The 21,753-nt window shown below is 36.9% G+C and overlaps 1 protein-coding gene across 2 annotated transcripts in view; it reads left to right on the top strand.

Moving 5' to 3' along the window:
* The first annotated feature begins 4,389 nt into the window (after positions 1-4,389).
* Positions 4,390-21,753, top strand: part of PSME4 (proteasome activator subunit 4) — a 103,397-nt gene continuing 86,033 nt past the window's right edge. The window contains exons 1-4 of one of the 2 annotated variants that reach the window (XM_039344331.1): positions 4,390-6,518; positions 17,100-17,240; positions 18,793-18,909; positions 20,380-20,439. In XM_039344331.1, coding sequence (XP_039200265.1) covers positions 5,800-6,518; positions 17,100-17,240; positions 18,793-18,909; positions 20,380-20,439 — 1,037 coding nt within the window. In that variant the 5' untranslated portion in view covers positions 4,390-5,799. The remainder of the gene's footprint in view (positions 6,519-17,099; positions 17,241-18,792; positions 18,910-20,379; positions 20,440-21,753) is intronic. The other variant, XM_039344332.1, reaches the window with a different exon arrangement.

Here is a 21,753-nt window from a genome sequence, read left to right as displayed (position 1 = left end):
GAGTAGCATGTTATACAAAATCAGATATTGTAAACTATCACTTATAGATTATCACTGTTGTGCACAATTTTTATGATTTAAAAAAATTCTTCAATATTAATCTTTGACAATGAATTGTCAAAATAGAGCAGCGTTTTTTCTCTTTTAAAAACTGAATGCCAAGTAAACTAGGTTTGTTAAATCTACCATACATTTAACACATCTATTTTATATATAAAAAAGAGAGTTCATAAACTAGCATCCCAATCTCTATCTCCAAATGAGTTGAGAATGACCCTCATCTGTAATTCTGGTGCTTAATTCAGATTATAAACTAAACAAACTAGAACTATGGTTGAGTATCAGCACATATCAATAAACTACTTAAGGAATCAAATCAATCATAATATGGAAAACACAATGTGTGTTTTTGTGTGTTTTAATTCAGTCTAATCCCTAAAGCGCTCTTGGTTATCCACATTATTAGAAAAAAGTCTTATCTGAAAACGCTGCATTGCAAATAGCAGACTGCAAGACTGCGCTTCTGTTTTGCCAAATGTCAGGGCAGCGATCAGGTGCTCAGGCAATTGATTCTTATGGATCCAGAGACAATGAGCACTCCAGTAAATAAAGAGATTTTAAATTTTATTATTAGGTCAAGCTAAGAGTTGAAAGCATAACATAAAAAGCATACATATCAAGTAAGATAATACCCAAATCTTTTATAAGCTGCCAAGAGCTCTTTAACAATGATAGCAGAAATGCCCCACTAGGGGCCAGTTTTCACAGTACTGGTGCTAGGTTCCAAGAAGAAGCTCCCCCTTAGTAACAGTACCACAGTTTTTATCAAAACTTGGCACCATGACTTCATGGCCCTGCTATAGTCAGGAGACTGCAAGACCTGACCTTGACTGGCTGGCATATGACTCCAGGATGAGAACTGAAAGTCTGAGACTTTCACAGCAGGAAAAGCTTTGAAGTTATGTGAAGATTTCCCCCTTTCCTCTTTGTTCAACAAGTGGGAGTGACAAACAAGCAAGCTAGCTCAGAATGAGCTCTGAACTTCTACACTTTTCTTAATGTGAAGGAGAAATCAAAATATGTCACTAACTCCTCAGAATAATAATGGGTCTTCTATATTGCTACTATACCTTCCCACCTCAACATTTAAGACTGTTGCAGACATAAAATCCTATATTTACAATGGAGATATCCCAGCTTCTCCTACTATTTTGGGGTCAGAAAGTTTAAAACCAAGTCAGAAATTGCTGGGCTGAGGAAAGAGGAAAATTTGACTCTTAGATTCTCAGATTAAAGTTTGGAATTTTGGGGAAAAGTGGTGTCCAGGAAAATTAAAGCAAAGAAAAGGAGGCTTAAGGTACTATTACTGGAAGAACAGGTAACAGATGTAAGAAAGAATTTGCATGTTTCTTTCTTTATGTTATAGCTATTATTACTCAATTAGAAGTGTAGTAATTATGAATATTTCAGGCTTTAAAATGTAACTCAGATTGTATATGAAGAAATAATTTCTTTTCACAATCTCCTGAGATCTGGAACAATACTTTTGAAAATCTGCTCCAATCTCTTTGCAAAGAATTGTGTGTGTTTTTTTAATTGAAACAGGGGAATATCATCTTGTGGTCTACCTGGACACTGTATTTTCTATTGTAATTATTTTTAAAGTTGCCCTGTCCCCTTTTTCAACAGGGAATGTTGGCATTTTATCATCTCAAGTACAAAACAGGTGTTACAGTTTATCTCTTCCTTTTTTAAAAAAAAAATAGTGTGCATCTGTTGCAAGATTTGTCAATTCTCCAAGGGAGATATGAGTCCTTTAGTCAGTTTACAATGCTATACAGAGCAGAGGTGGGGCTATAAAAACTATTTCCCCCCCCCCATGTTTTTCCCCTTCTCAATCATCAAAAAGACAGAGTAACTGTGAGAACTCTGTTTCTCACATACAGAGGCTAATGGAGTAGACACCAGTTGAGATAATAGCATCATACCAAATAGATGGTAGCAAGAGTCACCAAACTGCTACCCAAACAGGAGGCAGGAGCAGAATACAAAGACCCAATAGAAATAAATAAGAGTTTTGAGATCCCAACCTTCTACCATACATGCTCAACCAGTTTCCACTACGCCCCATAATAAAGTTATCAGCCAATGAAATTCAAAATAGTCAAAAGAATTCTAATGTTGCATAATTAATACTTTGCAAAACCTTGCAAAACTACTATCTGCTAAGCAGATTTATAACTTTTTAGTGAAAAGTATTAAAATTCTCTGCCTGTGGAAATTAGCCAGTTTGCTTACTTTGCAGATCATCTATTTCAGACATCATCAAAGATACCGGTATATAAAATGAATTTAGACTAAAGAATTGAAGCATAAGAAAGTCACTAGTTCATACACAACTATAAGTGACAACAGAAAGCTCTTAACAGGAAGTTAATAAGGCTATGGTAATTGCAAAACTTGAAACTGAAATATTAAGGTTGTTGTTGTTGTTAATTGCGAAGTTGTGTCCAACCCATCGCGACCCCATGGACAACGTTCCTCCAGGTCTTCCTGTCCTCTACCATCTTCTGGAGTCCATTTAAGTTCACACCTACTGCTTCAGTGACTCCATCCAGCCATCGCATTCTCTGTCGTCCCCTTCTTCTATTGCCCTCAATCTTTCCCAGCATTAGGCCCTTCTCCAGTGAGTCCTTCCTTCTCATGAAATATTAAGGTACATTCATTTAGTTTCTTCCTTTATTGTGCTCAAGGTAATGTTTGTAATTTATTGTAATCTATTTGATTCTCTTTTTAGATTAAATGTGTGAGGAGGGGCAGCTCAAGGCCACATATCATACCATAAGCTGAATCCTGATTTTTCCAGCACAATATATTTATAAACAGGATGATCTATAGTGGTGGTAAAATGGGGTTAAATGATAAAAAATAGCTTTTGCTTTTATAACCAATCTCCATCCCTTTTGTATGTTTCCAGTTGGGGAAATTTACTAGGTAGCTTATTCATATAATATGAGTCAAATTTTTCTGGACTTTCACTAAAATTAATTTGTAAGTGATCCAAGAGAAAACAGTGTGCTTGTGGATAATTCTACTGCTTAAAAAAACAGTGTAGATTAGATTTACCCATTACTTGGAAGTAAATCCATTAAGTTAAACAGAACTTATTCCACAAAATCTTTATGCATTACAGATTAATTAATTAATATATAAATATAACAGTTTTGGTTCTTTTAAACAGGATACAAACACCCCAAAGAATAAGTTAAATCTGATTCAAAGTAAACCTTCTCCCTTTAATAGAGACAAATCTACCTCTTAATGCCAGGTGTATCTGGAGAATTGTGATCGACTAAATCCAAATTAAAATATTTGGATCTGGTGAGATTTACATGGCATAGCACATTTGGATTTAACTGTAAATAAATAAACCTTACATCACAATATATCAAACCATTATGTACTGGCTCACAGCTTCTTTCTAAATGCAATTCAAAATATTGGTACTTACCTTTAAAGCTTTAAATGACCAGGATTAAATCATTTGTGAGTCTTCTCTCTAGGTATCTGCCCATTCCAACATCTTAAATAGGATTGCTCTAGATCTCTTCCCTTGAATGTTGTCTTGTAGTGGGACCTTGGAGCAGTGCCTTCCTTGTAACAGCACCCATCCTTTGGAATAGCTCCTCATCTGATATTCAGAGGGTCTGTACCCTTTTAACTTTCTGAAAAGTGATGAAGAACTGGCTCTTCCCCCAAGTATTAGGATAGGGTGAGGATAAGCAAATATATTTTTAACAAATGGGTATTATGATGCTATGGTAAAAAGCACGATGTTCCTTGTATGGGTGATATGATTATTGCTGATCTTTTGTAGGTTACCTAGGATGACTGCAGCCAGATACAGTTTTCAATAAATAAATAAACAAATAAATATTTAAGTCCCAATTACTTACTGAATCATAGAGCATTTGGTTGGGTGACTTTGGGCCAATCACCTTTAGCAAAACCCACCTCACAGATTATTGTGGAGAAAATTGGAGACAAGGCATTAGGTATGTTTGATGGCTTGAGATGACCCAGGTATATTTTTAATAAGGATAAAAATATAATAGTAATATTATATTTGTATTGTGTCATGCAAATATTGTCAGACAAGATTTTTCTTCCTGCAACATATGTCAAATGATGGTAGTAATAAGGCTATTACTGCTGTTTTGTGGCTAGGAAGAAATGTAATTTCTTCACAGCCCATTTTTAAATTGGCAATTTAACATACATTCTTTTTGAATAGTCATAGGGCAAATTACTGAGATTAGTTAATGTGGTTCTATTTGGGATGGAAAACAGCCAGTTGTAGAGCAAAAGTAAGACCTTCATCTTCTGTCCTAATGAATCAGACTTTTTATTGCCCATACAATTTGTAGTGTATGCAACATATTTACCATTTATGAATTCATAGTGCTTAAAATTTGCCTTTATTCTTCTACAAGTAAATGAGCATTGGAAATAATAGGATTTACCATTATAAAAATAAATCTGCTGTCACAGCACCACAATAATGTATCACCAATCATGTTATCAGAAGGATAACAAGATGGGGACAGATCATCCTACTATTATCTATGTAAGTACTACCAATGAACACAAATTTGATGGCACATAATCAGGTGACTGGGATCCAGTAATAATCCATTTGGTAAACCCAACTAGTAAGACAGCATCTTTTATAAATCAGTTGGATTCAATGGAAGCAAAAGAAAAAAAAATGTATTTCATACTCAGATTGTTGTATAGATTGACTTAGCTTAACACTAACTCATGCTTCATCTCAATGTGTGGCATGAATATGACCAACAATGTCTTATTCAACAAATCATGGTTTAGTTTAACTAGGTTGATGGCCCCTAAAATAATATCCTGCTTAAACAGTTTATTCAAACTTAAATTTGCTATATTCATAAAATGAAGTAAACATCAAGTCATTTATGGATTGTGCAATGTGTGAATCACATTGCATACTCATGAAGGCTTCATATTAAAGCTATGCAGCACTTTAATTCAAGGGGAAAGGGTATTTCAAAGCACATAGGATCTGCCACCTGCCTCTCTTCAAACCCAATGTGCCTTTTCCTAGGTTTGTATTGCAGCTGCAGAGGACAGGCCCACAATCTTGGGGAAAGAAACAGATGACTCAAAGAACAGCAGGCTGGTACTATTTAGTGACAGTGCCCCTATCCATTTCAAAGTATTTTTCTCCTTTCAAATCTCTACAAGTTACAGTACCCTTTTTCTTCATTATCCCTAATCCAAGTTCTTTGATCCACAAATCCTAGGTTCCCTCCTCATCTCTTTCAAACTAAATTAAGCCAGGTTCCTCTATTCAGCTCTTTCTTACAACGCCCTTTTTCTGGCCTTTCTCTTTGCCTTCCTTCCTCTCTATTTCCTGCTTCTCTCAAGCTTCATTTTTTTTTTTCAATAAACAGCCCCCTTGAAGCTTTTCAGTTCTCCCCATCGCCATTCATCCTCCTACCGATTCAGTTCCATCTCCTTCCTCTTTCCCTCTCCTGCCCTTGGGATTCCTTCATTTACCTGCTCCACACGAAGGAAATTTGGCTGACTGCCTTTTAAGTGTGTCACCTCAGGCACCTAATTTTCTCTCGCCTCTCCCTTCGCGAGTCACACCTAACGATCTCCGTAGGAGCCAGTTTTTTTTTCTCTCTCCCCTATTACTTTGGCAGTTGAAAGGCGTTTTAAAACTATCATCCCCGCAGCCGCTAAGGATGAGCCAGGACCGCTATGTCCGTTGGAGCAGGGAGCTCGAGCTCCTCCTGCCTCCTCAGAGCGCGCGCGGGGGAAGGACGCCGCCGTCCCCCTTCACGACCGGGAGGGCCGGCGGCCGCTTTGGGTTCTCGCCCCCGCCCCTCTCTTTCTCTCTTCGGCCTCGCGGCTCCTCAGTCTCGCGGCTCTCCTTCCAGGGAACTCATCCTCGTCTCCTCCCCCTCCCTCGCAGCGGAAGTGACCTCCGCGTCGCCCGCCTGCTCTGCCAGCAGTGTTGGGCGGCAGCGGCAGCAGCGGGAGACGGCGACAGGGTCGGCGCTGCTGGGTTCGTTCGCTCTGTTGCTTCATCACCAGGAGCCGCTGTGTGACAGACGCTCGAGGCAGTCGGGTTCGGTGGCCGGGCTGCCAACAGCCGGGCCGATCCGGCGGGCGACGCGAAGAAGCCGGCAGCAGCCGAGTCTTCGGGGCGGCGGGAGACAGGCGGTTATCCAACAGGACAGGAAGAAGGCGGCCATGGCTAAGGCCGGCGTCGCTCCCGAGCTGCCTCCCTTAGCGCCAGCCCTACCGCATCCAGCCGTACAGAAGGAACTGGTGTACAATAAGCTGCTACCCTACGGCGATACGCTAGAAGCCGAGGCCAACTACCTCCTCGCCCAGATCAAACTGAACCTCAGCCGCGCTGTTCAGCTTCAGGAGCTTTGGCCCGGCGGCCTCTTCTGGACGAGAAAGCTTTCCACGTGAGCTTGGCTGGAGATGGGGTGGAATGGACTGCAATTTGGGTAGAGAAAGACGGGGTAATCATAGACGGGAACCCTTCCCTTCTCTTTTGATTCGGAGTGTGATATTGTGTCGACTCCTTCTTTTACTAAGGCTCGGGGTCAATACTCAGTCAGCCTCCCAAAAATCACCCTGACTTGAAGCCCACCTTAGCCCTCCAACCAACACTTCCTACCTCTCTGAGGATTTTTGCATCAAACCAGTATTTTTTTTCCCTTCTCCGCTCGCCTCCCCCCCTCAGCCAGTCTTCCACTCATAGTAAATGAAAGAGAAGGGAAACAGGAATTAGGACATGTTCATTAAATAATTAATACTCTCTAATTTCTATTGAGCTAGGTTTTGGATTTAAGACTAAGTATCTAAAGGTACTTCTTACTTTGGTAGGCATGAATATTTACTATTGGTATTAGAAAAAAAAATTGCCATGTGAAATATATATTTATTTATTTTTGGAGATAAATTGGATATCTTCATTATCACTGTTTTTAAATAAGAGGGTAGTAGAGATTGGTCTGGTACATACTGAATCATTCCATCTTTGTCAATGTTTTGCCAGGACTTGAATTTTAAATTGCTTTCTATTGGAGAGCTTGAGGTGGTTTATTTTTTTAATATAAGTACTTATAATCCTTTCTTTAAATAAAAGTTTATTTCACAGACATCTTGGGAAATTGTAGTTAAATTCTTATAAAAGCAGCTGATACAAGCAAATGAAAAGTTTGAGCGGCCATGGCTGGAAACAGTAACTTTCTGTGAAGATGGCTCAAAGGATGCTTGATCCTCTCTTTCCAGAAGCTCCATTTAGCTTTTGGGTCCTACTGAAAATGTATAACTTAAAATAACATTAATGTACTCTGCCATATTTTGATTATAAAGCTGTATTTCTCTAAACTGAACAAAAATATAATTTGTTTCACATTTGGCACCTAAAGCAAAGGGCAGTATATTTTTAATGAGAACAAAATTGTATGACACTGATATTATAGAGCTTCTTGTATTAAGGATTACGTTGTGCTATTCTTTTTAAGTACGGTAGTGAGCTTACTTCCATGCTTCATGTCCTCTTTTTGTCTGTATTACTCCAGCATCTTAGCTTTCTTTGGTGGTATTTATCCAAGGGACACGATCAACTAAGGGAGAGGTTATAAGTTAGTGATGAACCTTTTAGAGACCGAGTGCCCAAACTGCAACCAAAAACCCACTGATGTATTGTCAGGTGCCGGGTAGGCATGGCCCATTGGGTGGGTGTGGCCAATTGGTGGGTGTGGCCCATTGGGTGGGTGTGGCTTCGGTGGTAACGGCAGACTGGGTGGGACTAAAAAGTTCAATCAATTCCAACTTTGCGAGTCCCACAACAAGTTGAAATTGATTGATTGATTGACCCTTTTTTTTGCACACGGCGGAGGCCTAAAGAGAAAAGGTTTTATAAAACCCAGTTGAAGGACTGGGGCAATGGAGCGCATGCCCACAGAGAGGACTCTGCGTGCCATAGGTTCGCCACCACGGTTATAAGTAGTTATAAGGTTGCAACTTGGCTCTTAAAGTGACCTTCTGACTGGGGCATGTGCTGGAACCTTTTCATGGGAATAAATTGCCATCACCTCAGCATGTGCAACTACTTGGGTGGGCTAATGTTAAGTGTCATCTTTAAATGCTCATTTGGACTTTAAAATTACAGTATTAAGTAAATTAATAGTTTATTACACTTTATAGTACAGTACGCAGCTAGTGAATCATGCACGACTCAGTATTCTTAAAAATAAATTATTCTCAAGACTAGGGCAGAGGCTTTGTTCAATAACTTGAGAAGATTTATTCTGCTTTTTTGAAGCTGCATTACTGGTGATAATACTACCAGCTCCAAAACAGATATTTCATTTCGCTACAGAGAACAAATCTAGGAGGTTCTGCTTTTTGTGGCAGTAACAAATGTTTTATTTATAAAAGGTTTACTCAAACCTGTGTAAGGTCAAAATAAGTTCTTTAAATTATCTTAATTATCTTTTGGAGAATGATAAAATGACTATTATCCTTCCTATTGGTGGTAGAATAAATGAGTTTATAGTAAGTTGCTTGCTACTTGTGAAGAAAATATTATTTCATTATTTAGTATTCCATAGGCTGTATACATTCCAGTCATGACTGGTTCATGGTTCATGATATAACTGATTTCTGTACTAATTTCATAAAATATATTTATTTACAAAAGCTAGCATTTAGAAAAAAATATTGTCAAGTTAGCAATGTTTATTGTACACCCAAACAACAATTGCAATTACATTCTATTGAAAGTCTCACTATACATTTGGACATTGCTCTAATACAGTGGTTCTCAACCTTTTTAATGCCGCGACCCCCAACCGGTCGTAAGTCGAGGACTACTCAGCTGATGATCGTAAGTCAAGGACTACTCAATTGGTGCAGCACCGTTTGCAGAATGGGACTTTTGGCGGGCTCAGCAGGGCAGAGACAGCCTGGACAATTCCTATTGGCTATTCAAGAGAGTCTATTCTATTGGCTTTCAAAAGCCAATAGAATAAAAGGGAGTAGCACAGCTAAGGAAAAGGGGAAAAAAATGGCGGACTTCGTTGTTTGGCGACCCCTGTGAAATGGTCGTTCGACCCCAAATGGGGTCCCAACCCACAGGTTGCGAACCACTGCTCTAATATTTGTTTTAAAAAATTAAAAAATCAGTGTTATTAAAGTTTCATGGTCCTCCTCTCCCTCCCATCACCTATCACACACTTATCTTTTGAAGGTCTCCTGAGTCTGGACCTCATGTTGGGTAAGGAAGGTAGGCCATTCCATTCCTGGGCAACAGAGAAAGCTTCAGTACTGCACAGACTGTTAAGAAATTGGAGTGGAGTGCTCTGTCTCTGGACTGCTTGGTCCTGTCATGGAAATGGCCGTCATTTGAGTGACATAGCTGCATGGCCCAAGAACATTGAGGGATAGAGTAGGGTGATCTTCCCCAGTGTGAGATCTGGAACTCTGGAGGTCTTCAAAAGGTGATGGTAAGGAGTCCCAAGCCCTGTGGTGAACTGCTGGGAAGGGGAAGGCCTGCAGGGACCCAGTATTGTGGAGTGGAAAGCAGGCCCAAGGGTTGTGGGAACCTCAAGTGGCAGGAAGTGGAGCATGGGGTGTCTTGGGGTGGGGAAAATCTTGAGAGGCTCAGCTGTTAACCACATCAGCAGGTGTGGGGGTTTTAAGCAAGGAAATCTTACTTAACAGCTGTCACAACATGCAACTATAATGGGAAGGCTCATTACAGTCATAGGTCAAGGACTATCCGTATATTTCATACAGATCAAATAATTCTTTAAAAGCAAGTTATACCATGCTGTCATAATAACCAAGTACACAAGGGGGGGTTGTTTGTTGCCTTGGTTAGTTTCTAGTCTATTGTGCTCTTAATAATGGTAAAAAGTGGTTAGGGTATGCTGGAGAAGTTAGTATTCTGTATAAATCTTGAATTTGTCATTGTAAGTGACTTTGTTTACAAGAAAGATTCTTAGAGTTATATTGATAAATATAAAATTACTCACATGGTTGCCTTACAAATATGTTTTGAACTTGAGTAGACGTAGTATGACATTACTTCTCCAGTAACCATGGGTTCTCCCTGACTCTGTTTACAGCAGAATGTGTTTTCATTCTAATATGAGTTATGGACTAATGCTGTCACAACGTGCTGAAGCAGTGCCCAGATATTTGGTTTGGCTTCTGAAAAGTCCTGTGACTGTAGAAGATAACCATGTTAACACATCCTAGTATGTTGTAATTATATTTTAGTTGTTATTATGTTTATTAAATTTTTATTTTTCTAAGATGAAGTAATGAAATTATTGAATTTTCAGTGTTTGAAAAAATAGATTTACTGTATTAGATTATTCAGATATCAGTTTCAATTTCCAATGTCAGTTTGTGGTCAGATATTTGAAATCTGCAGCATAATATTCATGAACTTTATGTTGTGATGATAAAAGTCCTAACTGGTACACAGGCAGTAGATAACAGCCTGTGGTCAGTAAAGAAGATGAAGCAGCACTTGTTACAGTTAGTTGGGCAAAGTGAAGTTATGATGCATAGCAAAGAATTGTAAATAAAATGGCTTGGTTAGGATATTTAAATATAGGAGCAGATTCATGAAAGCTTATACAGAATCAGCTTGAATCTACAGGAAGCACATTTCTTAAAGCTGAATCTTACAGGACATACAACTTTTGCTGCACTGAGAATGGGAACAATAAGTATAGTCTCATTCTCTGCTTCTGTATAGCATTTGGTGCTATACAGATCTCCCATACAACTTTCCTAACCTCTGAGATGTTTTTAATTTCCAATACTGTACTAAAAGCATCAGAACCAAGATTGATTATACTCTTTTATAGTTCTTTAACATCCAAAATGATTTGTACTTGTCTTCCTTATTTCAGTTCAGATACTATAAATATTGAAGCTACTGTTAAGGTTATTTACTGAATTTAATTATATACAGTACTTTATAATATGAATGAGGATAAATGATAGATTTGTATGATCCTTATGATAAAACTAGTAAGTCATCTTTAATAGTAATGTGTGCCCCAAATTACCAATTTAGCATCAAATAGTTATCGTATTTTGTTCTTTAACTTCTTTGTGATCAGAGTCAGAGCCCAGTCAGTAGATGGTTTCACAGCTGGTTTATCCATCTATCCAGAGTAGGATTGAGTTCTTGTAGGGCTCAGAGAATACTGCATTAAGTTTTGGGGTGCCCCTTCCCCAAGATATAGAACCAAACCTGCATTGCCTGGCTGAAAAGAATGTGTTTAGTGAGGAAACTTGACTGAGTTTGAAGAAAAAGAGACTGGAGGATGAAATCTGGTGGAATGTAGTTTGGATTCCCAGGAGGGAGGGGCTGCATTCTAGGGGGCCAAGAGGTGTTTAGATAGTTTGGTTGGAAGAAAGAGAGTTAAGATGGCTTCTATGTAGCAATTGTCAAAGTATATTTTTAATGATACAAGGAGCTGTTTTAGTTTGGCAAGATATCTGACCATAAGTGAGGGACAATAAAGAAACTGCTCAGAAGTAATTCTGTTTGCCTTTCTTAGTTCTTGGGGCCTGCAAGAATCCCAGTTCTGTGCAAGCTATAAATAAATTGGAGAAAATGGTGTGTAAGTACCTGAACTCCCCTCCAGAAAAATATTCTGACTGTCCCTGACCAAAGTTAGATCATTGTCAGAATTCAGTCTCACATTGCCTGGTCAAGCCTTCTATGAGATCCTCTGTACTGCTCACAGCTAACCTTTAACCCGCTTCCAAGCCTTGCTGTTCTAATAGTACATGGGAATGATCTTGAGGGAGGAAGGGAAGAGATGCTGTCTAGGAAAGAGAGGGAGGAGCCCACAATTGCTTAATGATAAGAAACTTTGGTAGAACCTGCCTAAGTTGATCAAGCTGTAAAAAGAGAAGCAGGAGATGTGTACTTTCAGATTTGCCAGATTTTGTTAATATAGGTTTACAATAAAGTAGAATTAGCTTATCTGGTCATGTTTCTTATCTGATTTAACCAGGGAGGGCTGACATTGAATTTGGCTTTATAATGGCCCTGCCAGCTTGCCTCCAGCTCTGCAGCCTGCACAGCCCCCTGCTCACTTTGTGAGCCAGTGATCTGGCTTTGTGATCCCAATTTGCTCATGAGTTTCCAGAGGTTCTTAACTCATAATTAGAAACCTCTTGTCATAGTATATATGAAAGGTGAAGGTTCTCTTGGGAAGGAAGATAAAGCCCAACTTCTTACTTCATGGATACATCCATGTAGTTCTCTTGGCAGCATATAGAAATAATTTACTGTTGTGTTGTTCAAACATATTACTTACAAATCTCTCTACCTACGTACCTACGTACCTACCTACCCATCCACCTATCCATCTACTGTGTAAATCATCCAGTTGTCCGTCCATCCGTCCATCCATCATACCACCTATCACACTGAGTGACTGGTTGGTTTACAAATATCAGTTTAGGTATATCTTGATTATTCTCATGTATGTAGGTTGAACTGGCAGTACTTCAGAAGAGACAATGTACGGTATCTAAATTTAAAAAAATTACATTTAAGGTATCTTTATTTTTAATTATTTTCTTTTTTAAAAAAAAACCTATGTATCACAACACATTGTCCTTGGTGGCTAACAATTCTTGTCAGAGTAAAAAAGTTCTTGTTAATTAAAAACATAGCTAGGAATAGAAACTGACATGCAGTGTTTTTTTTGAATGTTGAAATTGTATTTAGAAACTACTCAGTCTTGCTCTTCCCATTCACTTTTTGATGTGACAGAATAAAGAACAAAAAAAAAAATCACTCTGCTTACAGGGAACAGCAATTTGATAGCACATTTGAATGCTGACATCCCTAGTCAACACCTTTGTATAAGAGTTCACTGCTTGTTTAATCTCTGAAGGAAAATATTTGCTAGAGAGCATGCACATAAAGCATTTTATCAATATGACATTAAAATAAGTTAAAAACTGAGTCAAATAACATAGATTTAGCATATACTAACTGCAAATAATGAGTATAAAGAAAAAAGAAAAGGACATTTCAAATAGCAATTCTGTCCATTATCAATTTCTGAATTAACACTTCTAACCCCTCTGTATTTTGCTAGAGTTCATAACTTTCTCCAAAGATGTATAAAAATGAATACATTAAGCAAGCTTGCTAATTGAAATAGCATGAACTTTCTTATAATAAAAAGTCTAGCTGTATTTTATTTTTTTCTTCTGTTATATGTTTAATTCCAATCATGGTTTGGTGAATAAAATATATTAATGTTGGCAAAGATATTTTACTAACTAGAAACATAGATATTATGATATTAGAAAATATTGCAGAGGAATGCAGAGTCAGCTTTTATTGTCTCAGGAATTACAGTTGTGATTTGCAAACGTAAGAGGTTCACAATATTTACTTCTTCACAAACTTGCTGACCAAAAGTTGGTTTCCCATTTTTTGACTTACAAAAATGTCCTTCAAAATGAATTCAGATATTTAGGATAAGCTATAAGCTGTTATTTTAAAGCATGTTTTGAAATATTTCATAGCTTTTATGTTAATTTGCAGTGAATATAATAGTTCAACTTAATTTTTTAGACGAGAATATTCAGGATGTATAATAAGTGCTTTCTTAATGTTTGTCATCCAAGATTTTTTCACACTTCTGCCTTAGATAGGTGACTGGGAGAACCCCACCCCCCACCTTTTCTGTGATAGCACACTCAGGGATTCATTTGGTGTCCCATCTTTCTGTCACTTAACATTATTTTGCTTTTAAGGTAGTTTCTGAATTAGGGATCCTTGTTTACATAGAACAATATGACCATTCTTGAAGCAAATGTGGGCTTCTGTTTTTCCGGCATACTGACCAACATGCACTAAAACTGATCAACACCATTAGTAAAGGAGTTTGTAGCATGGGTATTCTTAAAGCTGGTAGCCAGACCATACCTTTCTATTTTATTAAGAAGCGGTACGTGAAAACTTTTATTGACATAACCAAAATGGATGGTGGAGTTCAATAACTATGAGTCCATCCAATGATGACCATGACACATGAAATAATGCCATTTGAAATGTAGGATTATGTAATAATGTTATTGAATAAATTAATAAAATTAAAAAGTATTGTGTAACTGTGAAACTTATACTAAACCTGGATGAAGGTAATCAATCTCTTGAGAAATGAGATTGGCTAATATATTGAGGAAAATTAAATACACTCTGGAATGTATATGATGTACTAGACCTGGATGAAGGTAACCAATCTCTTGAGAAATGAGATTGGCTAATACATCGAGGAAAATTAAATACACTCTGGAATGTATATGATCTGGTGTCATCAAGATTGCTATGAATGTATATGGAAGCAGGAGTTCATAGGTTAGTGATAATTGGCTGTTATACTTTATTGTATGGTGATAACTGGAAAAACCAGGGATGAGCTGTTGGAAATACTTTTCAACATTCTGAATTGATGTAATGCAGGGTTTGGGTTTGATTAAGTGACATGCAGTACAGAAAATGTATTGAACAATTCAGAAACTGAAGGATGAATGAGAATGGTGATTATGTGCTTAGAAAAAATATGTTCATTTCAAGTATATGACTTAAGCATGTATATCCATGAGTACAAATGGAAAAGGAATGAATCAAAAAGCATGATTAAATGATTATGTGCAATAAAAGAGAATAAATGAGAGTGTGTGTAAGAGGTTCTGGTTATTTATTTAAGGGGGAAACCATTCATTGGTAGTATCAGGAGTGGATTTAGGGAAGAAAGGGAAAGAACTGAAAGAAATCAGAGTGAAAAACTACAGGTAGTCCTTGACTTATGACCACAATTGGAACCGGAATTTCAGTCATTGAACAAAGCAGCTATTAAGCAAAACATCATGTGACTGCTTCTCTCAACAACAAGAATCCTGGTACTCCCAATTGCAGTTAAGTGATCTCATAGTTTATTAAGTGGACAGAGTTGCAGGTAAGGAGTGTGGCGTATCTCAGAGTGATGGGAGAAATGCAGGAATGGAGATGGAAAAAGTCTCTCAGAATTGACTCTCACTAGTTCTCTGGGACATAAAGGTGGTGGTGGGGGGGGGGAAGTGCTTTCAGATTTGCAAGTTCTGTTATTGTCACCTTACAATAAAGGTAATTTTAGCATTATTGGTTTTGGTTTCCTGCCCTGGACTACTTTGAAGAGCTAACAAAAACCATTGGCTCCAAGGAGGGGCCACTCTTTGTCTCTTTGAAGGCAGGAAGAAGACTGACACCATAGTATGGACTCAACTCTGGGTCCCCACCTTAGCCATTTTTGCACCCAGGAGTGGCTCAGATCTAGAAACATATGGCCAAATTAACAGCATAGAGAACCCTCTCTACTCCCTCAAGAGTCACCAGCTCAGATTCATTCCAGATAATAGCAATAGACCATGTCCCAGCCACCTCGGTTCATCCTGCTCAGTCAGAGTCTGAGCTGAAGCAAACCTGAACAATTTTATCCAACAGTCCTCTTGGATCATCAATAATCTGAACTCTTCTCAACTCAGTAAGGAACAGTAAACTGAACCACTGGATAGCTATCGATGGATGAAATATGGTCAAAGAAGTATTGATATTTTCCTGTCCTTATTGCTATAAGGTAATCCCTAATATGGGCTCATACCCATATCAGATCAGAGTCATGTGAGTCTTTCTCTCACAGAACTCCAGGCAACACTTGTGGTGCTTCATCTAGAACATCTTCCTGCAGAAAGAAAGTTGAAAGTTGAGTTGAAAGGCAACCAGAGATTGATCTGTCCATAGCACTGGACTGATGTTAGTGACTTCCACCGTCTGCCACCAAGGAGGTGATCCACAGCCCTCCTTGCTGCCTCCACAATATCTGCACCCTTTGCAGATGCCCGACCTTACAGGAGCAATCTCTTCCCCTCCCTCGCTTCATGAACTCCAGCAACCATTAAGACTTTGGATGTACTTAGGGCTTTGCAGTGGGCCAGGGAGCTGATAAGTACCATATCTCCCCCCCAATTCTTCCCTGGAGGATTCCCACAGCACTGGTGTGGATGAAGGGGGATTAAAAAATCAAATTAACAACAAAACTCAAAGTATGCATACCAGCTCACTCAATACATTACTCATCTGGTCACTATCTTGACATCTACAAAATACAAGACAGGGGTATATAGTTCAAATAGTTTCTATAGACCTTCAATATATGTATGAATGTGAGAAAGTTTATTATGTTTGTTGACTTAAAGAAAGCCGATGATAAAATAGAAAATGTGAATTGTGGAATGTTTTGCTTGAATATACAGATCAGTGGCTGGAAGCTGAACATGGTAAGAATAGCGCACAATGGAAATAAATAGTACTTGAGATTTAATGGAATTGCTTAGTGAATGGTTCACCATTGAGCAAGGAGTGAAAGAAGGATATGCGATTTCTCCTTGGTTATTTAATATATTTATGAATAAATGCAAAAAGAATACTCATAATTTTAAGGGGTCTGTTGACTACAGATGCAAATGTAAGAAATCATGATAGATGAAATTGATGAAATCCTCAAAAGAGTTTAAAGAAAAAGTGATATATGGGGTGGTATATGAGCATGGAGAAGTAAGAATGGTTTGTGTGAATAGTATAATGTGCATGAATATGAATAACATGATAGATAAAATGAATAACAATGTAAATTAGATACAGGTATACTTTCTTCTTTCCTCTTTTTAATTCTTTTGGCTTACTACTATTATTTTTCTGTAGTTTGCATATTGCATAACCCCAAAAGGAATACCATAATAGGTCTGCATTTAGATATGTTTGTAAGTTGTCTTAACCTGAATTCACTATAAATAATTTTATTATACTTAGTATTTGTTTTTTGTACTTTTCCATTTATTTTGATTATATTCACTTTTTTGCATTGCATATACTAACATGAGGATGTTGGTAAAATGAAATACCTTACCTACAGTATTTTAAATTTTCTTTTTTACAGGTATCTCCGGCTTTATGGGAGAAAGTTTGGTAAAGAAGATCACGTTCTTTTCATTAAGCTGTTGTATGAACTAGTAACTATTCCAAAATTGGAGATCAGCATGATGCAAGGGTTTGCTCGACTTTTAATAAACTTGCTAAAGTAAGTTTTGCTTTACCCCATTCTTCTATCTATATTTAATAATGATCACAGCTGGAGATATGGATAATTAGTGTTAAAACTAAGAGATTCAACAAATTTTGTCAGCTTTGATTGGTATTTTGTTTCTGACGTCATGCTGGCCTTATATAGAAGCCCTATATATCAGAAGTAGCAAAAACCTAGCCAGACTAAAGAAGAAAGTGTCTTTATGTTAGAGAATTTTAATTTCTCTATTAGTGAAAAATAAATCAGAAGCTCTCACAGTTGACTGCATTTAGCTGATTCAAATAACTTTATATTTATATAAAAATATTTACAATACCATTCTTCTTTACATCAACATAGCTTAATTAAGACTCCTTACAGAGACAGACCAGAGACAAACCTTGAGACTGGAAATCCAGCTCCTAACTCAATACTCTTTTTGCACAGACTCAGTAGTACTTTCTTCACATTGGCTGACTGAGTTACCACATGACTCTTCCTGTTCATGAATATTCCAACACTTTACTTTTTTCCTAAGTTTGAGGAAAGATTAGAGACTTGGTCATATAGCTGTACAGCCTTGCATTTTCAAAATCCATTAAAAATCAACCACTATATACTCTAATTTTTGCATATAAGAACAAGAACAACAACAACAATAATAATATACCAGGTCCTTGGTAAGGACTTGATAGGTAGACAAAAATGCCAAATCCAGTCTGAACATCTGGCTGACTGTGCGATGATTAATAATACTACTACTAATAATAATAACAATCATAACAACAACAACAATAATAATGTCGGAAGGGACTTTGAGATCATCTAGTCCAACCCCCTGCTCAGGCAGGAAACCCTATACCATTTCAGACAAATGGCTGTCCAGTCTCTTCTTAAAAACTTCCAGTGTTGGAACATTCACAATCTCTGGAGGTAGGTTGTGCCACTGATTAATTGTTCTAACTGTCAGGAAGTTTCGCCTTAGTTCTAGGTTGCTTCTCTCTTTGTTTAGTTTCCATCCATTGCTTCTTGTCTTACCTTCATTGGAGAATAGCTTGATTCCCTCTTCTTTGTGGCAACCCCTGAGATAATAGAATATTGCTATCATGTCACTTCTCTTCATTAAATTTATCATCCTTAGATGTATATATCCACACTGTAATTCCTGTTGCCCAAAATTATACTGGTTTCCACTAGTTTAAGGGTAGAAAAGGGTTTTGCTAGGCAAAGATTTATATCAATGAACATGTTGAGTGCCAGTTTTGATGTAATATTGATATCTCAATCAGAAATACTGTGAATAGTTGGATAATGTTGTAGTTTTCTAGCATTACATTTCTTCTCCCCCCCCCAGTTAGTCTTACATAAATCTAGATGATATTAATTTGTTTGAGAATTTGATTAACAGGTAATCCTGATTAAAATAATCTGGTTTATACCATTGTAAGAGTTAGACCTGGATCTATAATTTTAAATAGTTACTCAAAGAGGTTTTAGGATATTTTAGGTTGTCAGTGAGTAATGATTCAAATTCAATTTCTGTTTGTATCTGTGTTTTTTAACTTAGAAAAAAAGAACTTTTGTCAAGAGATGATTTAGAATTGCCCTGGAGACCACTTTATGAAATGCTGGAACGTATATTGTATTCTAAGACAGAACATCTTGGATTAAATTGGTTTCCAAAGTAAGTTTTTAAAGGTTTTGTTTTATTTTCACAATATCCTCACATTATTCTTAATTGAATTTTGTTACTTGTAATTTATGTATTTTGTTTCACTGATCTGAATCTAAAATATATTTTAAATAATTGCATTTTTCTTTTACAGCAGATGTTCACTTTTCTTCTGTTTTTCTTTTATTTTTTGTGGTTAACAAATAAGCAACATGATTATATTTCATTAAAGGAATACGTTATTAAAAAAACATTTAATGCTCTCGGATTTGACTTACAAAAATCCAAGGAGTCATTAATGGCATCAAAACCTTAAAGTTCTTTGTGGATTTTTATAGTCCAGATATGATAGCCCTATTTGGGGGGAAATATATTTCAGTTTTTATAAGATGTGAAATGAAAACTGACTATTCACTAAAAGAAAAGTACATAAGCCCTATGCAAACACTTTGTAGGTTTATTGGAATTTAATGTATTAGGAAAAATGGATATGTAAATACTATCCCAGCAAATTAAAAAAAATCCTTTGTGCTTTTTTTTCATTGTAGATAGGTCATAGAACTTTGAGATATGGGGATGAATTTGGCCATATTCTTTCCCTGCTTTTAGCCCTTATATAAGTAGATCGAGTGCCTGCACAAAACTATAGTCTATCCACTTTTGGAAACTAATGTTTTAGTAGAGACATATCTTAGATGCGCTGTGCATATGTGATGACCAGGTTTTAATCTATTGCATTTTTAGGTAACAGCGTTATGGATTGTAAGGCTAGAAAAGTCCTTTACTTTTAAGCCTTAGATAGCTGATGCCATTAAAGATGTTACTGAGTTGGTTTTATCTGATCTAACATGTAACGTTGCTTCTATCTACCTCTATGAGGAAAATTCTTTTCTCAACTTCAAATGGCAGGAGCTTATCCTATACAGTATAGTAATTTTACTCCTAGAATATTTAGCTATTTGATGCTAAGGGACAGTGCTTGGAACAAATACATTTCTAGCTTTGCAGCTGCTTGCAGTCTTTTAAACAGTGACACTAATAATTGAATTTTTAACTTATTTGGCATAACATGTACTTACTTCCAAGTTATATGTTCTAAGTTAATGATTTTGGCTTCAGTCAGGCAAACTGAATTAAGAAATACTTAACAATATTTTTGATGTTTAGTTTGCCTTTCAAGAACAGATTCCCAGATAAAAACTGAAAAGGGACTAAAGGGAAAGCAACAAATGCCAAAGCAACCTTTCCATTTTTCAGGCAGGCTGGTTTTGAAATTAAATGGTGCAGTGCGACCTTTTCTTTCATGGTGTTCTGACAACATTGCTTACAATTTATATTTCATTTTGGATGAATTTGGAAGAATGAATTAAAATAAAAGGAATATGAATAATAATTTTTGTGGCTTTAATATTATTTGGTTTAAATGCTACAATTGCTTTTTTCATTATTTTGTTTTAAAATCCTTTTTTTCTTTATGTTCAGTTCATGTCGACCAGGCTTGTCTTCACCTAAAACATTTGTCCTTAATGTTTTACATAGGTGGTAAGGATAATTATTTTGCTTTTATGTAGCTCTGGCCTATGTGGTTTCTTTGTGCATGGCCTGTTCAGTTGTAACATTTGTCACATACCTGTAACTTCCTGCATATAAAACTGAAAAACCCAATGTTAACATTACACCACAATTTATGGGAATGTCGCACTGTATTTAAATTTAATTACAATAAAATATATTTTGTGTGAAGTGACTGAAAATTATAGCTACTTGCTAATGCCTGTTAACAAATAAGTTATAGTTAAGGTGCCTAAAATAAATTATATTTGATTTTAGGCATAATTTGTAGAATGTTCTAGAAATGCATGAATTTAATTCAATATACAGGTTGGTAGAATGACTAAAAATGTAGGATAAGACTTATTTGAATTTAAAATAATGTTAGATTATACTTGCAGTTCACTTTGTGATAACAATACACACTAACTTCAATAGGATGTACATATTATTATTATTATTATTATTACTAGGATTCCAGTCTTAAAATGAAATTAAGTGCCATTATATAACAGATACTTTGGTGTGAAAAAAAAATAACAGTTTAGACAAGTGCTCACCCACTGTATTCACTCAGCTTGCTTAACCTTGTCAGCCACTAACTCAAGTCATATCTTCTTACTTCTAAAATTTGTATGATACAATGACATCACCTAAGTCTAGGATTTGAGAATTCAATGGTATTCAGGAAAATATTGGCAAGGCATCAGTGGCTTCTTCCCTATTCAGCAGGGGGTATTGGGCATGATTTGGGTGCTTCAGTCAATCATTTTTGGAAGCTTGGCAACAGGTAATATTATGGAGTGCCTTGCAGTTTTAGCCACTCACACTTCCTTCCCCCGCACTATCTTTCCTTGGAAGATTAAGTAGCTGAGTCTTGAACGCAGCCCCTTGATAGACTAGGTTTTTGGTGAACTTGGGAAAAAATAGTGGGACTTAACAATTCCTTTAGGAAAGCAACACGGCTTATTTATCATATACAGGTTGTTCTTGCTTAACATCTGCTCTGTTTAGCAACCATTCAAAATTACACTGGGTTGAAAAATAATTTTACGACTAGTTCTTAAAAGAGTTGCAGCATCACCATAGTAACATGATCAAAATTTGGATCTTTTGCAACAGTGGGCATTTATGACCATCTCCAGAGTCTGCAGTCATTGATCTCAGTTAGATCACTTCATAGCTGGCTTCCAATAAGTAGAGTCAATGGGGAATCCAGCAGTGAATTAGCAAGCTGCAGTCATGTGATATCTCACTTACAATTCATAGTGCTTCGCTTAACAGCAGCAAAAGTAAGGTTTTGTC

This window comes from Crotalus tigris, unplaced genomic scaffold (genome assembly GCF_016545835.1).
Source record: "Crotalus tigris isolate CLP2741 ecotype Arizona unplaced genomic scaffold, ASM1654583v1 scf7180000017903.3850313, whole genome shotgun sequence".
Classification (NCBI taxonomy): domain Eukaryota; kingdom Metazoa; phylum Chordata; class Lepidosauria; order Squamata; family Viperidae; genus Crotalus; species Crotalus tigris.
Note: the sequence above shows the minus strand (reverse complement) of the source record. Positions and strands in the feature narration are given on the sequence as shown.